The sequence below is a fragment of the Lissotriton helveticus genome, chromosome 2_1, assembly GCF_964261635.1.
Source record: "Lissotriton helveticus chromosome 2_1, aLisHel1.1, whole genome shotgun sequence".
NCBI classification, from domain to species: domain Eukaryota; kingdom Metazoa; phylum Chordata; class Amphibia; order Caudata; family Salamandridae; genus Lissotriton; species Lissotriton helveticus.
Genome location: NC_136059.1, coordinates 732,583,234 through 732,610,367, shown reverse-complemented (window position 1 = coordinate 732,610,367; position 27,134 = coordinate 732,583,234). Strand labels below are relative to the sequence as shown.

At 44.3% G+C, this 27,134-nt stretch overlaps 1 protein-coding gene across 2 annotated transcripts in view; it reads left to right on the top strand.

Annotated features, from left to right (window-relative positions):
• Nucleotides 1-27,134, top strand: part of SLCO4C1 (solute carrier organic anion transporter family member 4C1) — a 662,960-nt gene that overhangs the window by 36,124 nt on the left and 599,702 nt on the right. Inside the window, exon 2 of one of the 2 annotated variants that reach the window (XM_078675442.1) lies at nt 17,471-17,734. The exons of the other annotated variant lie outside the window; for it this stretch is intronic. Coding sequence (XP_078531568.1) covers nt 17,471-17,734 — 264 coding nt within the window. The remainder of the gene's footprint in view (nt 1-17,470; nt 17,735-27,134) is intronic. 2 annotated transcript variants of the gene reach the window in all.

Below are 27,134 nucleotides of genomic sequence, written 5' to 3'. Positions count from 1 at the left end.
TGAAGTCATGATAGACATCCAAATTGTCATGAGGCATGATCGGAAGAAAAGTGGACTTTGCCTTGAATGGGTTAGTGCCTGTCTCTGTTCCTGCCCCTGTCAATGGGGTTTCCATGAGACTGACCTCTGCTCCCTCTTGCTGCAATGACCATATCTCATTAAAGGAGGAATTATCTCCTGCCGTGAGAGGAGATGGACTTCGTTGTTGCGTGTTCTTTGCCCTCTTATACGGTTGTATCCGGTGATATTTGCTCAGCTTGAGCTTCCTTATAAACCTAAAAGCGTCCAAGCGGGTAGTCGCATAGTCAAAATTCCTGGGAGGACAGTATGACAGCCCTAAACCAAGAATCGCTACCTCCTTCTCAGACAGCGCCACATTGGTTAGATTAATAACAGATTTGGATATATATATGCTCAATGCTAAATGCTCAAATATAAATATAGTGATAAGCTATGGCGTTATGCCAGATGGTACAGCGCAAATTGTTTAATATTCAACAATAACCTTCCAGTTGGCCGCAAAAATACCGCGATCCGGCTTGCAACAGCGCATTGCTAGTTAAAAATGTAACCAAAAATTGAAAAACCTAAAAACTACTGAACCCACAATGCATCCTAATAGCCAAGTGGAGTTTGCATGTACTTAAGGTAAACACAAATGATGGACACGTGTTTGTTAACCGTGATCAAGGACAGTCTGCTTGTCTGAAACGCGTAGGTGGGGAACCTACAGAAAATAAATCTATAAGTCAACACAATCGAGGTAGTGTGCGGCGTCTTCTTTGAAGAATCTTTGTTGAAAACATTGTTTCGCGAGCGTGTCCAGAACCTCGCCGCCAGCACCAGCCATTGTTTGCTCCTCTCATCTCGGGACTTTTGCTTTCACGTTGTTTGGTTCATGAGAGAGAGCCCAGCATTACTATCGTGCTTCAAACAAACATACGAAAAGTGTTTCGCCTTTGGAAAACTCCTTGAAATCGGAGCGGCCTTGCACGGATTGGAACAATTGCCGTCATCTGCTTTTCCTCATAGGCAGACTCTTTCAGCACGAAGAACAAATCGACACGCAAGCGAAAAACCATTTGTCATTCCACCGGTTGAGCGCCGACTGGGAGTGTCGGAGGGCACCACCAGCGACGGGAGACTCCCGGGTAAGTGAAACGACGGGAATATACATTTTGGTTTGCCGATGCGTGTGCAATGCTGTGGCGAGTGATCAACATAGTACGCTTTTGGATTACTGAAACGCACTAATCCTTGTTGCTGCTTCTGGACGGGAACCAGACATCACTTACCTCGATTTGACAATTTATTTTCTGCATTAGGAATTAATACAGGAGTATCGCACATTTAAATCTGCGAAGATCCCCATTAAACAACCACGTGTCACACAGGTCACCAACGCTATTATTGCACTTGAAAAATACTTAACTCACACTTGAAACCCAAACCTCCTCACCAATAATGGAACAACGCACAGCAAAACGCCTAGAGAAAGCGGAAAGCATTTTTATTAAAAATGTCTCTGGATCCAATTCATCAGCTGTCAAAGATATCACGAATACAAATGTCAAATTAACCACTAAGCAACTTTTTCAACAACTAGAGAAATTGCAAAGAAAAGAAATCTCTAAAAGTTGGGAAATAATAACCTTAGATAAATACACCGAGCTAGGTTTAGTTCCAAGAGGGCTACGGATCTTTACCTTACCCAACCATCCAGATACCAGCTCAGAAATGCTGGAAGAGTGGGGACAGAACAATATGGACTGTTCACGAAGAATGATCCTCATTACCTTAAAACATGCTAGAAAAGATATGAAATCTTACATATCAAGATAAAAGAAATGGAAGATCAAATTCAAGGACAAGGAGAGAGTGAAGAAACTATTAAAAATCTATGCCAAAACATGGACAAAAACCTAGACAGACATGATAGTGAAATACAAGACAGAAAGCAACGCAAGTTTAAGCGTGATGAAGCGGACTTTGAAAATGGGACTATTTTTACTTTTGCCAAACGCTTTGAAACACTCAAATTACAACATCAGGCGGCACCATCAAATGCACAATATGATACTACTGTCAGTGAAACTGAGTCCGAAGTAAGTGAGGGGGAACAAACCAAAGTGGTACCCAAAAGGCTTACTTTTTTAGAGGAGATGGAGATGCTCCACAAAGATCAACAAACCCCAAAAACACGGGGAAGAGGACGTGGCAGTACCAGAACAAGAGGAGGTGGAAGGGGTCAAGTGACAAACCCTACGCAAGGAGGAAAACCCGGAGAGGCCGCAAATCAAAGATACCCTCTTCGCAACAGGACATTCAAAAAATAAATAAGGCTACCAAACCTGACTCGAAGCTAATTATCAATCTATCTGATTATAAACTGACAACAACGGAAGAGACCCTCCTGAGAAAGGGTTTGACTTTTTGCCCTGATAAACACCATGATGAAGTTGAAACCAGAATCGACATTTACAAATATGTTCGAAAACTTAAGCTTAAGAAATTATTTTCCAAGAACAAACGAGGAGAAGAACCTTCAACAGCAAGTGAGAACGCTCTAGACAAGCCATCAGAAAATTTTGTAGTTGCGGATGCAACCAGCTTACAAATTGCGTTCGAACTATCTCATCAAGTGGAGCAAACTGACTTAACCAATACCCAACTACTTTCTCAAATGGGCCACATGATAGGAGCACATCCTAAGACAAACCTTAAGAACAAATCCAAATTTTGTCCTGTTCTATACCCGGGCAACCGCATAGACGTGTTCCATGATCTGGTTGTGGCAGAACTGGAGACAATGAAAAACACTACCAACAAAAGAGAAAATATAACCAAAAACGAACGCATTGCATTAAAAAATCTCCAGTCAAATCCAATGATAGAAATAAAGCCAGCAGACAAGGGAGGAAATATCGTGATCCTAAACAAGACTGACTACTTGGAGGAAGCCTATCGCCAACTAAACAACTGAACCAACTACAAAGTATTCGAACACAATCCAACTGTGGATATGACAAGGGAACTACACAAACGCATCGAAGCATGGCAAGAAAATGGCCTAATGAGTAAGGAAGAAATTTTTTTTTTGATAGTTAATCATCCTATAATGCCAACAATTTATTTTCTTCCGAAAATACACAAGACTCTAATAAAACCACCAGCACGCCCAATAATATCAAGCTGCGGATCACTATGCGAGAATGTAGCCTCTTATGTGGATCACTTTCTGGCTCCGTTAGTACCTACTCTAAGTTCATTTATTAAAGACACTGGAGACTTCCTAAGAATCATCATGGGAGTGGAATGGCAATCAGAGTATTGGCTGGCAACCATAGACGTTGTGTCGCTATACACTTCGATCCAACATGATATAGGCATGAATGCAATAAAGTACTTCCTAAATCAGAGACCAATATCTGAATTGAGACATACCAACATGCTACTGGACATGATGTCCTTCTGTCTGGAAAACAACGTCTTCACCTTTGACAAAAAAACCTACACACAAATCTGCGGCTGTGCCATGGGAGTTTCCTTCTCTCCAAGCTATGCCAATCTCACCATGGGTTGGTGGGAGAAGAACATAGCTTGGAGAGAAGAAAACGAGCCATACACCACGGATGTGGTTATATGGCTCAGATTTATAGATGATCTGTTCCTCCTCTGGAAGGGCACTAAACAAAAACTTACAGAATACATTGAGATTCTGAATGTGAATGAAGTGGGACTACAATTTACATCGAACATCCAAAAAAAGGAAATAGAGTTTCTTGACACAAAGATTTACATCAAAAATAATACATTGGAAACAACTGTATTCAGAAAAAAAACATCTACGAATAGTGTGTTGCATGGAACAAGTTTCCATCCTGTCTCACTCAAACAAAGCATCCCCTATGGGGAGTTTCTACGAATGAAACGCAATTGCTCTGAAGAGACTGAAATGGAAAACAAGTTTAAAGAAACTAAAGATCGTTTCTCCAAGCGAGGATATAAACAAGCAGATATAACTAGAGGCGAACAAAAAGCAAGAGCAAAAACGAGAGCAGACACTTTGATACCAAAAAATAAATCTACAAAGAACACAGATGAAGAGAAACCACGACTGATTCTAACATTTTCAAAGGAAAGTTACAAAATCCGCCAAATCCTGTCAAAATACTGGAATGTGCTAAAAAAGGACAGTGAGATAGGAATGCTAATTGGTGACAGACCCTTAATCTCTTATCGTAAAGCTCCTTCTATTCAAGACACGCTAGTCAACAGCCATTTTAAAAAAGTAAAAATCTTGAGTTGGCTAGAGAAACGACAACTGGGATTCAGTAAGTGCATAACATGCAAGGCATGCACAATTGGCCAGAATATCAAAACCCTAACAGATCCAAAGGGAAGAACCTTTGAAATAAAGGACAAGATAACATGTGAGTCACAATTCGTGGTCTATCAAATTGTGTGCTTCTGCGGCAAAAAATACATTGGCTCAACAATTTGCCCACTCAAAAAGAGAATACTCGAACACACCAGAGCCATTTAAAACAATGACATGAGTTATGCGACAGCGAAACATCTTAAGACCCACCCTGGAAAAGCCTGGAAAAATATGAAATATGCGGGAATCGCCATGGTGGGGGAGAACGAAAGAGGTGGTGATCGAGTTACGAGACTAAGACGCCTAGAATCTAAACTTATTATTAGGTTCAAAACTAGAAACCCGTGGGGTCTCAACACGGACGAAGAACTTTATGTACACTTATCATTTTGATGAACTGAACATTTCCAATTACAGACAACCAATCTTTGTTTCTTGAACATTTCGCCTTATGATTGATCAAAGTGCAATATATGTGACAAATAACAATATAAGATTTTTATCCTTGCGCTGTGCCAGCTGTTGATCAAAGCATTTAACGGCACAACTGGAATACAAGGCACTAAGCCTTAACTGATCCAAACGACTTAAATAGGGTCTAGGGCACTCAGCCATAAATTGCAATATATGGACACTTAGGCCTGAACTAGATCCTTTAACAATCTGCGCCTTTCTAAATGCTCAAATATAAATATATTGATAAGCTATGGCGTTATGCCAGATGCTACAGCGCAAATTGTTTAATATTCAACAATAACCTTCCAGTTGGCCGCGAAAATACCGCGATCCGGCTTGCAACAGCGCATTGCTAGTTAAAAATGTAACCAAAAATTGAAAAACCTAAAAACTACTGAACCCACAATGCATCCTAATAGCCAAGTGGAGTTTGCATGTACTTAAGGTAAACACAAATGATGGACACGTGTTTGTTAACCGTGATCAAGGACAGTCTGCTTGTCCGAAACGCGTAGGTGGGGAACCTACAGAAAATAAATCTATAAGTCAACACAATCGAGGTAGTGTGCGGCGTCTTCTTTGAAGAATCTTTGTTGAAAACATTGTTTCGCGAGGGTGTCCTGAACCTCGCCACCAGCACCAGCCATTGTTTGCTCCTCTCATCTCTGGACTTTTGCTTTCACGATATATATATATGTATATATATATATATATATATATATATATATATGTTATGTTCCCTTTTAGTCTACTGACCTCAACAACCAAATAGAGCATACATACAGCATAGCCAGTCAGAAGAGTGGGAGCGACATCCAGAAGGAAGGTGACCAGGGTGGACCAGGCAGTCTCTTCTTATCCCCATCCCCTTTCCCCCTTGGTGCCCTCCTGCCAACTCGCATTATCGATTGGTGGAGCGGATTGAGAGGGGCGTTGGGAACTATTGTCATTCTGCTCCTGTAACTATAACTGCTGAATGTGAATGGTTTTGTACAGTTCAATCTGAGTTCAACTTCTGCATCGCTGTATCCTGTGGTTTTGTCACTGAATTTATATAGATATAATCATGGTCCATTGGAAGGCTGTGTGCAGAAATACGTAGAATGTCATTTTTTTACCTGCATTAATAGCACCTTAAGATTTTGGCAATCCTAAAAATTATTCATTGATGAAATAAACACTTTCTGCAACGTATTTGATTCTACGTATGCGGTGTATCCCGTCGGGTGTGGCAAGACTGTGAAAGCATTAGTATAATATATTAATGTATTGTAAAAAAATGTATTGATAGTTTAAATTAAATAATGTGTCAATTTTTTTAGGTACCTATTTAGTGTTTTATGTTATATTGTTTGTTTAGTATACTATGTATTTACTTTTTATTGTATTATAATTTTAAACTTTAATATCTACATTTAATTAAATATAAGGCTAATAGTAAAATCAATATACATACCTCTTTTGACCATATTCTGATCCACAGTATTCTCGGCTCTATATTGTTGTTGTTTGGATACAAAGTATGTAAACGACAGTATTTTAGTTCCCAATATTATTTTCACTATATTTGTGTATCACAATTTGTATTGTTCCTGACAATTTGTCATTCAAGCCTAAGCTGAAGGGCACAGAGTCAGATTTGGTTCATCTCATTGCTAGAGTTTTGGTTTAGTCTTTGGTCATGCAAAGACAACTCCCCTTTATCCAGTTGAGCAGATGTTTCAGGCATGTAGTGATTTTGGTTGTGTAACTTGCCTGGTTGACTGTTTGCCAGGAAAAGGGTGTGGGTGTCATTTGTGCATGTTCGGAAAGCCACATAGTTTTGCTTGTGAGGTTGGGCCAATGGGACTACATTAGCAAAAGACACAATAGAGATGATCTTTGGCACCCTACAGGGCACAGTCTATGTGGGTGATTTAGCAGACTGATCCCTGATGCTTTGACTGTCATTTGACAGAAACTACTGGATTGATAAATACACATTCTGCTTCAATAGCATGATCACCAGTGTCATAAGCAATAGATAGGAACAACTTAGAAGAGTATTATCTTAAAGCAAGCCTTTCATGATCATATATTTGGAAACTAACAGGAAGTTGCCAAAGGAGATCTCAACCACTATTTATTTCCCTTTTGATATCAGCTCACTCTTTACCCGATCCTATATGATTCAGTACAGCACAGATTTGGATTTATTAGCTCTTTCCAGAGCTAATATTGAAGCTAGTCCTCCATACTACTGAGGCTCATATGAGTTGTTACTCAATTTTAATCCATCAGCCATTTTAAGTTTCATGAACTGTCCTGCTGAGACACAGTACTGTAGCTTTAAGCTGCTAAAAAGCCAAAGTAGATTATTATCATAGACATACAACACATGCTTCAGCTCTGCTTGCGTCAACACCAAAACATTTTCTATTTTGTCAATTGGTCTAAATCTACAAGGATAGAGTAGATTCATATGCCACTGAAATTCCCAGCAATATTTGCTTAATAATCTTTTCTGCTTGCTTATAATGTGCTCCTCAACAAATACTATTTTGCCATAGTCAATCGCCCCAATACTCTCGACATATACTGGGTTTAAACCAGCCTGACACACGTTGCAGTTGGGCAACCAGATAATATGCTTCGAAATCCATTATTTTTAGGCAACCCTCAGTGTTTGACAGGTGTAACTTTGCAAGTGTAACTCTGCTTCTACCTGAGCTCCATATTAAGTTGAACAACAATGTGTTGATTTTTTTACATATCTGTTGTGGTATGGACACGTAGCACTGTTGGCAAACAACCATTTTGGAATTGGCCATACCTCTCATCACCGATAGGGTGAGTCCTCATCAGAAGGAGACTGAGTCAAATCACAGCCATTGACTTTGTTGTTATTGTGGTTTATAAAGACAGCAGATATGCTACCAAAATTCTCCAGCCTCGCTATGATTCGGTTGAGGTCAGTTTGAGTATCATACAAATATTTTAGAGTATCATCCTCTAATAGTGAGTTTGCATGTAGGCTACCAGACCCCTTTATCCTATGTGCAATTCCTTCTTCGCAGGTATCATTTGCCAAAGGCTTCATCGCTAATGCAAAGGACAGTGGAGGCAACGAGCACCCAATTTGGTTCCACTCTCCACCCACCAACGTTCGGATAATCCTTGGCCATTTTTGCAATGAATTAAGTACTTCTTTTAATATTGACTGATACATTTGCTGGTGTTCCACTACTCTCAAAGGTGTTATCTAAAAGATGAAATATTTACTTAACATTTGGTGATGTACAGTTACCTGGTATGATCCATTCTGATCTAAATTAACCAGGATGGGTCAAAAAGCACAACACTTTGGTAGCTAATATTTTCCCCAAGATTGTATAATCCAGATTTGGCGTTGATAATCACCTATAGACAGTCCTATCCAATGAGACATGATGAGGTTTAAGCAGTGCATACGATTTAGTGCCTCTCTATTCATAGGAGGCAAAAGCCCTACTATGGGGTCCTTTAATGCCATACGTTATTCATAGACTGCTGGAAGAGATTAATTCATCAAGTGAAATTTATAATTTTCTTGTCACTGAGTTTCCTAATGCAGGTATTTTGCAATGATTTTCCACCATTAATCCTGTGATGTTATAATTATGAATGCTTTGCATTTGAACTTTGTCAACAAAACGCCAATAAATTGACTACAGTTTGGACTTAAGGGAAATGAATGTGCATGTTTTAAAAATACTATTAGACAAAATAGCCTTTCTTTTATATGGATTGTGTGAACAAATATTCTCCACTGGCTACATTGCTGTCAGTTATTGAATGTGTTCATTGCTTCAAGTCAACAGCATGGCTGAATTTCACTTCAATCTTAATTTTCATGTTTATTTTTGTCTGTAGTGCAAAAGAAAGCCCTTTGGTGGAGGGATTCACTAAAATCCATAAACGAATGGCTAGTCCATTGATATATTATGTAATCCTAATTTCAAAATGTCTGGCTACATGATATTCCCATAAACAGAACTTTGATAGGCATCAGGGTGAAACTCATGCTGTCTATCATTTTGTAAGGAAGACTTCCCTATTAACCTAAAATTGGGGCACATGCCTGCTCGGTGTAGCTAAATTCAAAGCGAGTGCAGATTGAAGCTGAACAAGTTTCTTCCACACAATATTCTGAGGAAAATCCAATTTTGGAACGAACATAGCAACTAGAACGAATTGTTTTTTGTATGGATAAGTTATGGGGAAGTAACAGTTATGGAACTCTAACAAGTCTAAACGCCTGGCACCCTGCATCCGGCTCAGTCCGGTTTCAGAGCCTCATACAGTACAGAGACTGCTCTGGTCGAGATGACGGAGGCAATTAGGGAATGCCGTGATTCTGGCGGCAGAGCGGCCCTGGTTTTACTGGACCTCTCTGCCGCATTTGATACGGTACCTCATTGTCAGTTACTTGACCATCTGATCAACATTGGAATCTCAAGCCAGGTGTGGAACTGGATTGAATCCTTTTTGGCTAACAGAACACAGCAAGTGTGGCTGCCACCCTTTTCATCCACTCCTAGAAGTATTACTACCGGTGTTCCAAAGGGCTCAACATTGAGCCCATTACTCTTCAATGTTTATGTGACACCACTGATTTATCTGACGGAAGGGCTGGGCACCAAAATCATAGCCTACGCTGATGATACCCAGCTGCTCTTTACATGGAATAAAGATGAGGCATCTCTTGACTCCGCTAAAAACTGCCTAACCGAGGTTTTTAAATGGTTAGTGCGGGCCCAACTTAAATGTAACAAGGATAAGACTGAGGTTCTCCTCTACGGGTCCTTCCCGCAGAATTGTAAGGATGACCTGTGACCCGAGGGCTACCTTATGCCAAAAACCATGGGTATCCCAGCTAAAAATCTGTGGGTATGGTTTGGCGAGGACCTCAGATTCCTTACACAGATTAATAAACTGGCATGAGTGTACTTCGGCACTCTGAAATTCCTTAAGAAATGTCTGCCTAAAGCAGCAAAAGAAACGGTGACCCGTGCTCTCATTCTCTTGCGGCTAGACTATGCCAATTCTCTCTACATTGGCCTTCCCCGCTATCAGCTAAAAAGCTTCAGCTCATTCAGAATGCGGCCGCTAGAATGCTACTGGGTATGCCGGGTAGGTCCAGTATTAATCATTTTCTTCGGGATTTGCACTGGCTTTCAGTTGACCAACACATTCTGTTTAAGGCTTTGACCATTGCCCACTCTGCCCTCTATAAATCAGGACCTCTATACCACAGGAAGCGCTTTGAGTTCTATATGCCATTGAGACAATGTCTTGCTGCTATCCCTCGCCACCGTCTCGCCAGAATGGGAGGTAGCTCCCTCTCTTGAAGGGCAGCTATGGCCTGGAACAGTCTGCCTTTTGAGCTCCGGAACCCCCACGACCTTAGGCTGTTCATAACAAGTAAATACACCTAATGCACAGAAAAAAACAGACAGATAATCAGGCATGGTTGCCTTGACAGGATCCTCGATTCACCTTATCAGTCAGTTTTGTAAAAACATGCTGTATGTTTTCTAATAAAAGATCCATATGCGGACCAGATGAGGTCGTCTCATTTAATTTTATTTCCATGTGTTGATACTCTACCTTTCTTTTGATTACCTATTTTAAACATCGGGTTGTGTTTTCTAGTACTGACATTTAAACCTGCTATTTCTCTTTCCAAAGCCTCAAGGCATAACATTGAGCATTCTTGTGCTTTTGAAAAAATGTTTTGTAGTAAGGTCAAATGTATGTAACTTACTTCTACTGCCAAGCGTTTGATGCTCAGAAACTCGTAAAACCACCTACTTATCTTAAAAAGTAATTCCTTGTAGAAACAAAAAGCATCAATAAAACTGCAAGTTCCAACAATGAACACTAGCAAGACATAGACAAGATGTTGATGTGCAATTCCTTTCATTATGTTGACAAGATGTCTAAGATCCTCGGCACTACGCGGCAGTCACTGCTGTGCCGTAATTAGCGAAGGATTTGGTAGAGAGAATATTGAGAAAGCGAGCTCCCTGGGTGAAACTTGGAAAACAATTGTCCGGCTGAATGTTAAGCGGATTCGTCTTCTTCTTTTTTTAAAGTTAAAGTTTCACAACCTTCCTTTTGACTGTTTTTCCTTCTTTCAAACAATTCATGTTCTCCACTGCGCCCAAAATGAATGGAAGAGAGGTATTTTTAATCCTTAGTGTCCACGGTGATTTTAGTAGATCAGTATTTCCATGCCATTTGTCAATACACCAATTTTATCGTTTCCATTTTAAGAAGCAGTTTCTTTTTTGAGCTTTCAAATTCTGGGATCAGGCTGCGCTGGGTCCTCCTTATTTCATTAGCTACGTATCTTGTTTCCTGGAACATGTCAAGGTTCATATCTTGAGGTTCTGGAGATATGTATTGTTATTAAATTAATTTTGTCTAGGAGCAATTCCTGCACACTTTGTCAGGACTGTTTACCCTGAGTCCCCAGTCTACAGAATGTGCAGGACTCCTGGTCATTCGTAATCAAGAAATTCACACCAATTTAGGCTGTTAGCTTGGGGTGCCTACACCTTTAACCAATTCATAGTAGGATCTTCATTTGTGGATTTTCAGCATGGAGTATGCACCATGATACCCTCCTGGGTGAGGTATGCTCTATACAAATACGCAAAACGGAACAACTTGTCGAGGTGAGATGTCAGTTTTTATGGTTTATGTGTTCAAAGCTTACAAGTACCTAATATGTAAAAATAGCATTTCTTTCAGCGTTTTATTTTTATTCATTTGAGATATTTGTAGAAGCAAATCTTGATTTATGGAGCAATAATGCTGTGTAGAGAGAACACACTAAAACCTTACCTTTCAGTAACAGCGAAATGGCAATCAGGATGAATATTGGGAAACTATCACAGCGAGGGTGGGCATGACATGAGGTCAATACAACATTTACAGCAAGTGGATGACAGGGTTGATTTCTAGAAGGTAGACAGCAAGTATGGAGCCAGTCTCTAATCATTCACATTAAGGTTATCTCATAGATCCATTTAAACATATGGGCCTTGAGATCTTCCTAAATTGAAGGCGGGGAAGGGAAGCACGGAGAGTTTGATGTGGTTCCACAGTCTCTGGGTGTGGACTTGAGAGGTCTATATCTGAGTCATTTTCCCTCGCAGGCCTTGGTTTGTACTCGAGAAAAGTCTTGACTCCATTTGCTGCAATTTCTGCCAGAGATGTTGAGTTTTGCGGAGACAAGTGGCATTTTTTATGTCACCATTGTTAATACGTTATGGATGAAAATTATATTTATTAAATTATATGGTTAGTGTGGATGCGCCCTTCACGGCCTGGTCGCCCCCACGCTCCCCGCCTGCTCTACCTGCCTACCTCTACCTGCTGCCTGCCAGACGCCGATCCGGCGCCCCAGCCGCCGATCCGGCGCCCCAGCCGCCGCAGGGCCGCCCACCAAGCCCGCCGTTTTTTCCCGCCGTTCCTGCCGCGACCCCGCCCCCCCGCTTGCCGATTGGCCCACGCGCTCCCCGCCTCCCAGCTGACCCTCCCTCCCGGCTCCCTTCTTATGACGCCCCCAGAGCGACCGCGCAGCGGACGCGCGCAGCGGGAGCACCAATTGAGCGCCGAAGGTGCGCCAAAGATAAGCCCGTCTGCGCCCGTCCGCGCCTGGACCGCGCCCAGTGCCAGGACCCCTGGTCCCCACCGCCGGAAGCCGTCCCGACGGACCTACGACGCCACCGACCTCAACGCACTCAACACCGGCCGAACACCGGGCTGCTACCGAGCCACACCGAGACGCACCCACGGACCCTTCAGCTGCCACTCCTGCAAGTTCACCTGCAACCGGACCCACGCCACACCAGCACCCACCAAGCCGAACACCAGCAGCACCCACCTGAAGTGCATCCTGCTCAACACCCGCTCCGTCCACAGACACGCCGTCGAGCTATGGAACCTTCTCGACACCACAGACCCTGACGTCGCCTTCATCACGGAAACCTGGATGAACGCCTCCTCAGCGCCCGACATCTCCATCGCCATCCCAGAAGGCTACAAGATCATCCGGAGAGACCGCGTCAACCAGACAGGAGGAGGCATCGCCATCATCCACAGGAACACCATCCGCATCACGACCAACACCGACGACACCCTCGCACCCGCCGAACACCTGCACTTCCAGATCCACGCCAACCCCAAGACCACCCTCAGAGGCACCCTCATCTACAGACCCCCGGGAACATGCACACAATTCAGCGAGGACATTGCCGACTTCATCAACCCACACGCCCTCCCCTCCGCCGACTACATCCTCCTCGGGGACCTCAACTTCCACCTGGAGAACAACAATGACCGCAACACCACCACCCTGCTGGACAACCTCGCCAACCTCGGACTCAAGCAACTGGTGACCACCCCCACCCACTCTGCCGGACACACACTCGACCCGATCTTCTCTTCCAGCAAGGACATCGCCTTCAGCCACGCCACGGGACTCCACTGGACGGACCACAGCTGCGTCCACTTCAGCTTCAGAAGGACCACGCTCCACCAGCAACAGGCTCCCCGCAGAAGCTGGAACAAGATCACTACAGACCAGCTCGCTACTTCCCTGAGCAAGAACCCTCCCACCAGCACAACCAACCCCAGCCAAGCAGCCACCAACCTCACGAAATGGATCAGCGACTGCACAGACGACCTCGCCCCGCTGAAGACCCCGCCGAGCAGACCCGGCAGCAAGAAAGCCCCATGGTTTAACGACGAACTCAAGAGCTCCAAGAAGAACTGCAGAGCACTTGAGAAAACCTGGCGCAGAGACCCAACACCGGACAACATGACTGCCCTCAAGCTCGCCACCCGAAAACACCACCAGCTGATCCACGCCACCAAGAAAACCGCATTCAAGGAACGACTGGACAACAACGCACACAACAGCAAGGAACTCTTCAACATCGTGAAAGAGCTCTCCAACCCCAACGCCGGAAACAACGACATCACCCCTTCGCAAGACCTCTGCAACTCCCTCGCCTCCTACTTCCACAACAAGATCGCGGACATACACAACAGCTTCAGCACTCAACCGACGCACGCCACGACCGAACCACCGCCCCCCACCACCACCCTCCGCGCCTGGACCCCGATCAGCACCGAAGACACCATCCGCACGATGAACTCCATCCACTCCGGATCCCCGACAGACCCCTGCCCTCACCACGTCTTCAACAAGGCGACGCCGTCATCGCACCCCACCTGCGGGACGTCATCAACACCTCCTTCGACACCGCCACCTTCCCGGAGAGCTGGAAGCACGCCGGACACAGCGCTCTACTTAAGAAACCATCAGCAGACCCAACCGACCTCAAGAACTACCGCCCCATCTCGCTGCTCCCGTTTCCGGCAAAAGTCATCGAGAAGACCGTCAACAAGCAACTGGCCGCCCTCCTCAAGACGAACGGCTCCCTCGACCTCTCGCAGTTTGGCTTCCGGGCCAACCACAGCACCGAGACCGCCCTGATCGCAGCTACCGATGACATCCGAGCCCTGCTTGACAACAGAGAAACAGTGGCCCTCATCCTCCTGGACCTCTCCGCGGCCTTCGACACTGTCTGCCACCCTAGTACAGCGCCTCAGCAACGTCGGAATCCAGGAGAAGGCACTGGAGTGGATCACCTCCTTCCTCGCCGGAAGGACACAGAGAGTCCGCCTCCCCCCGTTCAGATCGGAGGCCACCGAAGTCATCTGCGGCGTTCCTCAAGGCTCCTCGCTCAGCCCAACACTCTTCAACGTATACATGAGCCCCCTCGGAGCCATCGCACGCCAGCACAACCTGAACATCATCTCCTACGCCGACGACACCCAGCTGATCCTCTCCCTCACTAACGACCCCGCCACCGCCAGAGCCAACCTGCACGAAGGGATGACAGACGTAGCCACATGGATGTTGAACAGCCGCCTGAAACTGAACTCGGACAAGACGGAAGTCCTCATCCTGGGATCCTCACCCTCCGCCTGGGACGACTCCTGGTGGCCCCCCGCCCTGGGCAGCGCACCCAAACCAACAGAACACGCACGCAACCTGGGCTTCATCCAGGACTCCTCCCTCTCCATGACCAGACAAGTCAACGCCGTCTCCTCGTCGTGCTTCAACATCCTGCGCATGCTACGTAAGATCTTCCGATGGATCCCCACTGAGACCAGGAAGACGGTCACCCAGGCCCTCGTCACCAGCCGTCTGGACTATGGCAACTCCCTCTACGCCAAAACCACCGCCAAACTCCAGAAGAGACTCCAGCGGATCCAGAACACCTCAGCACGACTCATCCTGGACATCCCCCGCCGCAGCCACATCTCCGGACACCTGAGAGACCTGCACTGGCTCCCGGTCAACAAGAGAATCACCTTCCGGCTCCTCACCCACGCACACAAAGCCCTACACAACCAAGGACCAGGATACCTCAACAGCCGCCTCAACTTCTACGCTCCCAAACGCCAGCTTCGATCGACCAGCCACGCCCTCGCCCCCGTCCCCCGCATCCGAAGAGCCACCACAGGAGGAAGGTTCCTTCTCCTACCTGGCCGCCAAGACTTGGAACTCCCTTCCTACCCACCTCCGCCTGACCCAGGACCACCTCACCTTCAGGAAGCAGCTCAAGACCTGGCTGTTCGAGCAGTAGCGGACCCCCCCCCCCCCCCAGCGCCTTGAGACCCTCCGGGTGAGTAGTGCGCTATATAAATGCATTGATTGATTGATTGATTGATTGGATTTGTAGAGTGTGTGGCCACAATTTTGGCTGCCTATTTAGAGAAAAGCCAGGCTTTGTTTGCTTGTCTGAAGTGTAAGATGAGGAGATATCACAAGCAGAATAGCATTTCAGAGCTTAGCACAAGCACACTAAATGAGTGGCCACCTCAATTTTGAGTTTGATGTGATGAACTTCAAACAGATGTTGGATCTGGATTGGAGGGCTTGTGGGCTGATATTTAGTGAATTTGCAAGTCAGAATTTTGGAGCTGCGCAGGACTAGATGTTAGGCTTGATGCAATTTTTTGTTGACATGAACTCAGTGCAAGGACCTCTGATGAGCGGAGATACAATTGAATTGTTTTTGTTGGAAGATACTTCAGTTAAGGGTGTTTTGCATTTTTTGCAATGTGGCTATTTTTTTGAGGAGCCTTATTAGGAAGAGGCAACATTTGTTGACATTACCTTAAAACTCAGGTTATGATCTAGGAGAATACAGGTATTCCTGAATGTATTGATTGGTTGGATACATTGCCCCAGATTCTACGGCCATAGCAAATTATCCCAATTATTGGGTTTGAGAAAAGATAGGCAGGATTTCTGATTTGGTGGAGTTGATTTTAAGATGATTCACCCCTATCTAGGTAACAACCGAGATCATAACAGCTTGAACGCCAGTGACCTGGTTATTTAGATCATCTTGAAGGTCAATCATCAGCTATGTGTAATCAGCATATAACTAAAATGCTACTTGGGAGTGAATATGAAGTTATGCAGGAGGGACCATATACAGGTTAAGTATTGGACAGGAGCTTTACGTAACACACGGGCTCACCTAGGGGAAGGTGAATGTGCCTAGTTGAATGGTTGGATTTGATCTACAGGGAAGGAAGCAATCCACTTAATGGGGAGTGTGAGGATGGCATGGTCTTTAGTATCAAAGACAGCGGAGAGGTTCAGGAGCAATAATGCTCCTGAGCCTCTGCTGTTGGAGATTGAAGAGCATCCACTAAAGAGAGAATTACCAGCTCCATGGAGTAGCCTGTTCTGATGCCACCCCGGTTGTTACATAGAAGATTATGTTTCTCTGCAAAGGTTTTGAGCTGAGAGTAACAATTTTCTCTTGTATTTTAACAAAAAAAAGAAAGGGAAGAGATGGGCCCAAAATAAGTTATATTGCCAGGATCATGACCAGGCTGCGTAATAGGAGGTTTGTCAATGCTTCTTCAAAGAGGAAGGGACAATGCCTTTGCTAAGTGAGTTCAGCAGCAAGAGTACCTTCTTGAGATTGGAGGAAAGATAAAGGACATATATCGAGCAGAGAGCCTGTGGGTTTACTGTTGAGGAGATGTTTGCTTAACTTATCTGGTTTATTGGTGGAAAAGAATATAGACTAGAGTCAGCGAAGGATGAGCTGGTGCTAACATCAGATTTTCTTTGGGTATTTCAGAGAGGTAGGATGAGTTAGTACTAGTAGAGGAGAGTTCATCATGTAAATTTAATGTTCTGTTCAAAGAAGGCGCCAGGCTTATCGACCAGTTGTTGGGAGGGTAAAAGATGTCTGTAAACAGTCTGGTAAACATTTGGCAGAACTGCATCACTCGAGGTCGAGAAAAAGAATGCCTGCGGTGGTTAATGGAAAACATGCCGTTTTCACCAAAACGTAAACAAGACCTGACAGAATATGCAAAACGAAACGCAATATGAGCAGTACGAAGCCCCATATAATGGGAGACTTTATTATTATGTTTTCTATTATTATGATTACTGTGGTTGGTGAGTCATTTATTCTTGGTTCCCCATCCATCGCTCTAGCACCTCCACTTAGTGGACTCATGGCAGAGAAGGCACCGACTGTGTTTCTTTCTTTCCAGGTACTATCGTGAACGGCTTGGTAAATGTCAGCATTTCTACCATCGAGAGACGCTTCCAGCTGAACAGCTCCCTGACGGGCCTGGTGGCCTCCAGCTATGACATCGCGTTCTGCGTCCTGTCGCTCTTCGTCTCTTTCTACGGACAGAGGGGCCACAAGCCCCGGTGGCTCGCCTTTTCAGCCTTCGCGATTGGGCTCGGGTCGATACTGTTCGCCGTGCCGCACTTTATTGATGGATTGTACGAGTATGGAGCCGACTTTGAAGGTAAGACATCTCCAGCTCAGAGACGTTTTAAGGCATGGGCAATGTGGGCACTGGCCCAGGGCCCCAGCCTTTCAGGGGCCCCTGAAAGACCCATCTCTGATCTGCAGAGAGGTTTGCCATGATGACCTTGAATCATTCTCAAACAGATTTTTTTAAATACGGTTTTTCATGTTATTTATTTTTAATGTGGGTGATGTCTGAGAGTCTGTCATGAGCATTCCGCAAAACAATATTGTATTTATGTTTCATGCAACATCCATAAAACAAGTTCCTTTTACATAAAAACAGGACCTCACATATATGAGAAATGGGAAGGTGTCACGGATAATATTTGCAGTAAAATTAGTGAGCTGCTACTGTGTTACGATATTAAAAACACACAGCACTTTCTCTGAATATTAGATTCAAATACATTTAGAATGTGGACGAGTGTGTCCATGCACTGTTAGTAACCTGGCCAAAGAGGGCATTCAAGAGCTCATACTGGATCATAAATTCAAACCTGCTCCGAATAGAGGCCCCAAATTACATTTGGCCCAGGGCCCCCAACATCCTTAAAATGTCCCTGCTCCAGCTCGCCATGAAAAGCAAACTAAATCCCCAGCTATTGCCAGCGTGGGTGTTTGTTGAGAAGGCACGCGCTCTGCCTAAAATGTAACTCTTTTGGATGCAAAATACTTCGCATAATGTTTATCTTGAAACTGAAGTGGCAGGAACCTCTGGAATTCAACAGTACTGCCGGTGACATGCCTGCTTGGGACAATGATTGCTCTTGTTATCTTGAGACTGTTGCAGTGCAAGAAACGCGCATAACATGCCCAAGGTCAAGGGCGCGGTTGTTATTATTGTTAAGCATTTCTTCTCGTGCAGGTAGGTGCTTGCTGACCTCTAACTAAGTTCCCCTCCATTATGTTCGATTCTTCCTTTATTATACTAAACGTGTATTGTGTTTTTCACAGCCATACCCTACATTGTTTTAGTCAGCAGTGAACCAACGGCCGGGAAGTAAGCAAACGTGCAGGATAGTATAGTTAGTTTGGTGTTGCAGAGCATAGCTTCTCTGAAGCCTTTGTTTCAAACGTATCTTCACATTACTAATGTACTAAAGTTAAATCTGGCCTTATTTCCTAATTAACGAATCACTGTGTGTCGCAAATAGGCCTACATCATTAATATTAATGAGGTAGGTCGCAGTTTGTGATCTACTAGAATTCGATTTGCTTGCATCACAGGCCACCATGTCTTTGATGCTTTTAAATAAAGTAAACTTTTTTTTTTAAATGCAGCATGTTTTCTATAAAAGATGTGCTTAAAAAAAGGTAAATGTTTCAGTTTTATCTTTTAAGAGTAGGCAATGGTTTTGTGGGACCACTGCCTGCTCTTAAAATGTTTTTTTTCTACTCTCAAAGGGCAAGGGGTCCCAAAGGAACCCCTTCCCACTTCAGAATTAGCTACCACCTCCTTCAAGCAGTCGGTAAAGTATTAAAGTTTTGCAACTGGAATTCAGTTGCGAAACATTAATACATCCCATTTCTCTTCCAAATATATATCAAATTGAGATTCAGTAACGTGTTACCAAATTCCAATTTGTGCCTTGAACATACGTAAATGCAGTTTTGTGGTCGGAAAATGGATGACAGTAAAAAATGCTTTGTACATATGGCCCCAAGTCCCTTTGGACTTATACACACTTGTGGTGTTTGAGGAAAAACATGTTAGAATATCAGTAGCCGTGTTGCAGTATGTGGGCCTGGGGTGCAGTGAGCATTTGCTCCAGCTTTTTGTGCCCCTAGGGCGCCATGGTATTAATAAGGCACTACAAATGATTATACAGCCCCTTCTATGATATGGACCGCACTGGTGCACGTTGCACTAGTTGGTGTTCCATCATTTGCATAGTGATTTAACCCTTTGCAAATAATGGACCTCTTTGCTGTTGCACTAGCACTGTATTGAAGATGCGATGCCAAAGGATTTGTCAGGAGTAGTACTGACTGTTCGTCACATATGAGGTGGCACACCACCAGTGCTTGGCCCGAGGGCACACCCTAAAAGGATGGAAAGTGCCCCGGACAATCTCTTGTGAAAGAGCGAACCCCACTTCCTAAACATAGCCTGATCTCCTCAGTGCAGATGAAAACTGTCAGAGTTCACGCCTGCACTGAGGAGAGCACTGTTATTAATATATTCAGGAGCACTGACAAGGTCTGCGTCAAGCACAACTAACTAATCGTGTGCTACAGAACACAGAGGAATAGAGGTCTGATTAGTAATTTGCTTAAAATAAGCATAAAGGGTAGTAGCATGTGCAGTTTAGAGCTTTTATTCAATAATGAATTTAAAGGGAACACTATGCATTCTCCATTGGAACATACACTTCCTACTCTGTCAACTTTCCCTCTTATCCGGCTCTTGCAGGTGCAGCCTCAAAATGTGTAGTGATGATCAAGTACAAGCTTAAGGCACATCTGTTTACATTGCCAAGTGTTGTAAAATGTCCCTTTCTGAAGGGCCACTGCAAACTTTCTGCCTGCCTCCTCCTCTTTCTTTGAACTTGTTTTTTGCTTGGTTTAGGACTCTGACCACTTTACCACTGCTAATCAGTGCTAAAGTGCATGTTGTCCCTCCCTAGAGCATGGTAACATTGACTCATACCAAATTAGCATTTTTAATTTACTTATTTACTTATAAGTCCCTAGTAAAGTGCACTACATGTGCCCAATGCTTGTAAAATAAATGGTACTAGGGGTCCTGCAGCACTGATTGTGCCACCCACATAAGTAGCCCTTAACCATGTCTCAGGACTGCCACAGCAGGGCCTGTGTGTGCAGTTTACTCCTACTTCGACTTGGCATTTAAAACTACATGCCAAGCCTTATACTTTTATTACACATGTCACCACTGAAGTAGGCCCTAGGGAGCCCATCGGGCAGGGTGATCTGTGAGTAAAAGGTAGATGTACTGTTAGGTTTTGCATGTCCTGGTAATTACAAACACCCACATTCGTTCTTCACTGCTGTGAGGCCTACTCCTCTCATAGGCAGGGACTGGGAATTACTTAAAATACCTAAAGCTGTAATTCATAATTAGAAAGGAGAAGCTGCATCATGCTTCATATCTCAGAAATGGTAATGATACATCCTCTCTCCTGGTAAAGTTGGATTTAACATTACTGTTTTTAGAAATTCCTCTTTTAGGAAGGGCACATTTCTCTGCTCTTACTGCGCTGTGTGCCTAGCAGTCTGCCTCCAGTACAAGTCTGGACTGGGTCACAGCTACACTTTGTGCAGTCCTTCCAGACATCCATAAACACAGGAAGGCTAGGTGTGGCTGAGTACCCATCTAAACATATATGCATTTGATTGCTCTTCCTGGGCAGGAAGAGAGAAAAGGGCTAACACTTACACTTTAATAGGTAGTGGCCTGACAACACACAAAGGATTGATTACCCCCCCACAGATATCCTGGCAGACAGGACTGGGTTAAAAGGGATACCGGTGCACTCATACTTTAAAGGCAGGTTTGGTTATAAATACTGGGTCTCTGACCTCACCAAATCGTACACTTCTAATACTGAACCTCAGTCAGAAGTACTGCTGTGCTTCTAAAAGAACTCCTTGCTGGACTGCTGACCTGGAAGGCCTGCAATCCAGGTAAGTCACAACACAAAATAAATTATCCTGTGCTCACCTTCTGGTAGCACAGAACTTGTGCTCCCCTGCTGCCTGCTGCTCCCTGACTCTACTGAAGACGATCTGATCTCTGCTTCTACATCCAACTGTGCTCCAAGGGTTTGTTGGCTTTCCTGCATTTGCTTGCTACTTAGGGATATCAAAGTCTCTACCCCTGCTCCTGTGCCTGGTTCACTCGAAGTGGACTTGCATACTTGTATCACTAAAGGAAATCGACACATCACCTGTCTGCGTGCAGCAGAACCAGTGCACCGACCCAGTTGCAGGAGCAGAATTGGTAGGTCACTCTCAGAACCAATGCATCACCTTGAGAGCCCCAACGTACCAAAACCTCGCATCACCACAGCTGCACCTTGGAGAGGTAAACACATCCTCTTGACTGCGTAGAGAAACCTGGCACATCGCACCTCAGAATCAATGCATTGTGGCTCGGCGTCTCGTTGGTGGAGCCAAAGCATCGAACCACTCCAGGATTGACATTGAGGAATCACGCTGCTGCACCCTTCATCTCTCTGTTGCAACCAGGATTTGGTACTTTGTTCCTGTTTGGGTCCTGTAGCCAGCCTGCACTCCATCGCGGACGGCGAAAACCTTTGACTTTACACAAGTCCAGTGCAACTCCAAATAACCCCTAAAGCGCTAGTTGCTTCTAAGCGCTAGACCTCTTCTTATTCTCTAAAAACTCTTATCTCAACTTTGGCAAATTGGATTTTTGTCATTTTGATCTTGTTTTATTTATAAAGTCATACTTTATTTTTCTACACTGTTGTGAAGTTTATTGTGGTGTTGTCACTGTGTTGCTGTATGAGTTATTGCACAAATATTTTACACATTGCCTTCTAAGTTAACCCTGCGTGTTGTGTGCCAAGCTACCAGAGGGTGAGCACAGGATAATGTAGGTTATGCTGTGACTTACCCTGACTTGAACTGTAGTCACTACTTGGACAGGGTGCATACCTCTTACAACTGGAGACCCGATTTCTAACTCTAAATTACCAGAGGTTTCAAGCATTCCTTTCAGAAACGAGTATTACCTAAGCTCGAATTTCACAAACTGTTTGACCTTGTTTTTCTTATAGCAAACACTGCTTTCGTGTCTCAAGTCTGTTAAGTTTCCATTTTGTTTGTGGTGTGTCTCGTAATCTAGTGTACATTATTAAATAGAAGCATCTTGTTTCCTCCTCATTTACTCACTATGCATTTTAACTTCAGTTTTAGGCTACTATACAACAGCCCCGGTCTGTAGTGGGATGACCTGCAGGGCGGTGATGTAGGGAGGGGGGTAGTAATATATGGATTACGGAGTTTTACAGGTAAGTAAACATATAAATAAACCAAACGAATTTCGTTGCACGCACTGCATCGCATTTAGTGATGCAGTGCACGCAACAAAATTTGTTTTATTTAATTATATGTTTACTTACCTGTAAAACTCCATAATCCATACATTACTACCCTCCACCCTGCCCCTCCCCCTCCCTACGTCACTGCCCTGCAGGTCATCCCACTACCGACCGCGGCTGCTATACAAAGGACATAAGTTGGCCTATCACCCCTGATGAACGAAGCAGATTTTCCCCATATATCCTCAAGCACTGCTTGGCGTTAGTCGCCTCTAGTTCAATCGTAGTTACCAAATAAAGAGGCGGGCGCTGGGAATTGGAAAGCAAGAAACTGATTTATTCTTCGAAGGAAAGCGTGTCGGATCGGACAGGCAGGGTGTCGTCTCGAGGTGCTCTAACTGCATCTCTGCGGCCTGGCCTTTTATACATAGGTTTATCTCTTTATTGCAATGTAACACATTCCTGATATTACTTTGATGCATTATAAACCATCTTTGGAATCCCCGCTTCAGGCCCGTTCCCACACATATCAACAGTACTGTACCCCACCCCCGATCTCAGTAGGTGATTGCTATCGCGCAGCTGGGCATTCCGGCAGGAGCTGAAATACGCGCAATCGGTCGGATCTCATGGGGTTGTGGCATTGATTAATTCCGGCTCCTTTGATGAGAGGTGGAATCCTACTGTATGGGGTAATAAACTATATCCGCAGGGGTTGGTTATGGCCTGGGATAGGATCGAGCAGCCAGGTGCAGGGGAGGAGATTATCGAAGGGCCTAATCATGCGCAAGGGATGAAAGGGCATGTGGGCTCCGCACGGGAAGTGGCTCCGGGGCAGGGTCGCGCTGAGGCTGCTTTATGACTCTAGCATGTGTGCTTGGGGGCTGCCAGCGCGTGGGGGATGATTGCGAGGTCGGAGAGACGTGCAGGCGATCGGTAATACGTGAGGATTAGCACGATTATTCAAACCACACATGCAGATATATAAAAGGACTGCAATGTTTTGTTACTGTAAGGACAGCATTAATATGCACACACATATGAATGTCAAAATTGCACTGTAAATGTACTTTCTATATTGCTTCAAATGCAGTTCACTTCAATAATCATTTTAAGTTACACAACTACATGAGGCCATAAGAAAACATATATGTGGCCTAATCAAACATGACATGGTGGAGCCAAATTCATGCTGCTTGAGCTGCATGACTCATTGAATGAATTAATAGTTGGATGGATAAGTAGTGGGTGGATGAATTTGTTTAAGAATGGATGATAATGAATTAAGACATTTAACTTCATGGAACAAACAGTATTAATGCTCTGACAAAGCATGAGTACTCTGGTTTTCCTTTTAGCTTCTGCATAAAACATCTGCCTTCCCACACTCTACCAACACCATACATTGTGAAATATGCAGAGCCTGTACTACTTACTGAAAACCCTCTGGGCTGCATTTTTACTCCCTCTGTCCACTCCAGACAGCCTTGAAGCGAAAACAAGTACACACCATCAGTCCATAAGTGCTAAGAAGCCACACCATTGGCGGAACACGTTATAGACATACCCACTAGATAACATTGAATTGTTTGCTTAACTTGCTGGCAGAAATGTTCCTTTTCTCCTAAGCAATGTTCTCCTCTCCTGCACATGTCCAACACTACAGGCTACTGAATGAATATTCCAGAGCTTAGAGGGAAGGGGCATAATGGAAATGAAATGTTATAGGGTTATGAAATCACCCCAGTCAGCAACCAGTAATTAAGAAGGCCAGGGCCCCATCCCTGCTCACAGCAGCCAACAGGCCCATAGAGGTTTGGAGAGGTGATGGAGTGTGTATGTGATTTGTTGCATCCTCCCAAGTTAGGCGGCCACTTGCCCAGCCAGCAGTAGTGGGCGAGCCACTGAGGACTCGAGTCTGGTGCATTCCAGATGTCTAGCTCTAACACAGCTCAAGGTCAAAATCGAGTTGAGTTTTTGTGAATCTTCACTGGCACAGCACCCTCTCCTCTTCTCATCTGGCCTGCACCATAGTGCTGCGCAGTGCTGCCTTGTAATCGAAATAGAGATGGCAATAGGCTGAAGACCAGTGAATTGCTGTGAAAGTGATCATTATGCTAATGATTTTTCCAATTGTTGTGAATTTGGATGATTGTTCCCCTCAAGAGCACTTTCACTGCACGATAAAGGGTATTTTGGACCTGGACTGGCCACCCCTGATCTCTGGGGATTAAAAAATACAAAAAGCCTGCACGGTATGAGGTTCTTGTGAGTGTGTTTGCAGCTGAGCTCTGCACTACCCTTGTATTGGTGTGAAGGCATGTATCTCTGTTGCATCACCTAGTCCTTAAATAAGAAAGTAATTAACAAAATAAAGTGATTTATAAAGCACCTGGTTACTTCTGCCAAAGTGTCCCGCGCTAAAGGTTTTATTCTCCGATGCAGAGCCGAGGAGGCACGCTCAAGATTTAACCAATTAGGTCTGTCTGAATAGCCAAGTTTTTAGTATTTTTTGCGAACGCTAGTTCAGTGCTTTCCTGTTTAAGTGACAGAAGCGGCGAATTTTAAATTTTGGAGGTTAAAAAACTAAAAGAGCATCCTCCCGTACATGCTCTTTTCACCATAGGAATGCAGGCAAAGGAGGCCCCTGCAGATCTGACACGTCTGCCCGGCAGATATGGTTTGACAAAACAGTGCATACAGTGAGGCCCTTTCCTGTTCAGGATTCCATGGCAGTAGCACATAGCTATGAAGGACACTCTCTTTCCCAGAGGCATCCAATGCAATTTGGCAAGAGTTGGACACATAGGCGATCACCTGTGGAGGTTAAGCAGCAGTCAAGCTGCCACATTCTGCACTCCTAAGAAAAACACATTGCAATAGTCTAGTCTGGACATTAGTAGAGCTTGGACTACTGACTTTCTAGTGACTTTCAGAAGAAGTCCCAGGATCTTTTTTAAGGTTTTCAGGACCCCAAAGCATTTTTCAGCTGGGCTGGAGATCTGACTATGAAATTAGAGACTTACATCAAAATAGATGTCGAGATTCTTAACTTCAGTGGCCCAAGTTTCTTTAACTTGGGCCACTAACGGACTAAGGGTCTGACAGTGGCCCAAGTGAATCTGGCCACTAGGCAGTGGACCAAATTGATAGTTGCTTCCCTAGAATAAGGACCTCCGGTTTTCTGCCATTTAGTTTAATACAGCTGTAGTCCATCGACTGTGCCAGCTCTGACAAACAGGATCTTAACGGAGCCACCATATTTTCTTCATCCTGAGACAGAGTGAGTGATAATAAGCTGCGACCGACATGATGTTGTATTCATGACACTCAATGATATCAGCTAGGGAGATTGAATAGATTAAGCTCAATGTTGGACATTGGGGCAACCTCTGCTGCAGCGGAAGAACTTCAGATCAAAAGGTTTTAGATCCACCTGGAAAGTGCGGTTCAGTAAGAAAGAAGCTAGCCACTTGACGCCGATACTGTAGTAACACAGTTGTTTGAGCAGAAGACCATGGGACACGGTATCAAAGGCCGCACTTAGAAACAGCATTGTCCGTGCTGCAGTATTACCCCCGTCAATGATCTGCCTGATGGATTCAGAGGTTAACAACAGCACAGACTCTGTGCTGAACTGTGTTGCTCAATTTTTCCAGCATAAAAATTATGATGTGTAGCTATGATCTCTTTGTGGTATTCCATCAAGGCCACTTGTTAATTATGTTTTTTATTGGAGCTTTATTTTGCTAATAGGTGTACTTGCCTTCACTGGGGATATTCAGTCTGTATTCAAATCGGCCTCTTAGTTCACTTTGGAGAGAAGCCAATAATAACATTGAAATAGCATACTTGGCTTCTATTAACTTTGTATTTTTTCCAGCAAGGCTTTTTGTGTCAACCTGATTCTACATGAAATATGTGAATGGTACTGATTTAGCAGCTCAAACAATAAACATAAAGCATTACGCTTTAATCTGAAATAGGAGAATGAAAGAGGTAAACATATACCGGCTGAAATGCACAACATGAAAAACAGGAAACCTTGCATCAATCCAGCTTCTGCCTGTTCACATTGTATGATCCTAGACAATAACTTTTTTCACAGTCTCCTTTTCCTTCATTATCACATGAGAGCACCCTGAAATACGTCAGTTAAGGGTGTGCGCTATACAAAATGTTCTCATGTACATCGGTAAAAGACTTGTACATGCTTCATAGGGTCATTGCAGTATGGTTGTAACTGCAGAGGAAGCACTCTGCCAGGTAAATTAGGAGGGGGGCGGGAGCTGTGAAAATGAAAGTTTGCGTGCATGTACGCTTGTGTGAATGTGAGCGAGTGTGAAGTAGCTTCTATGCTTGAGC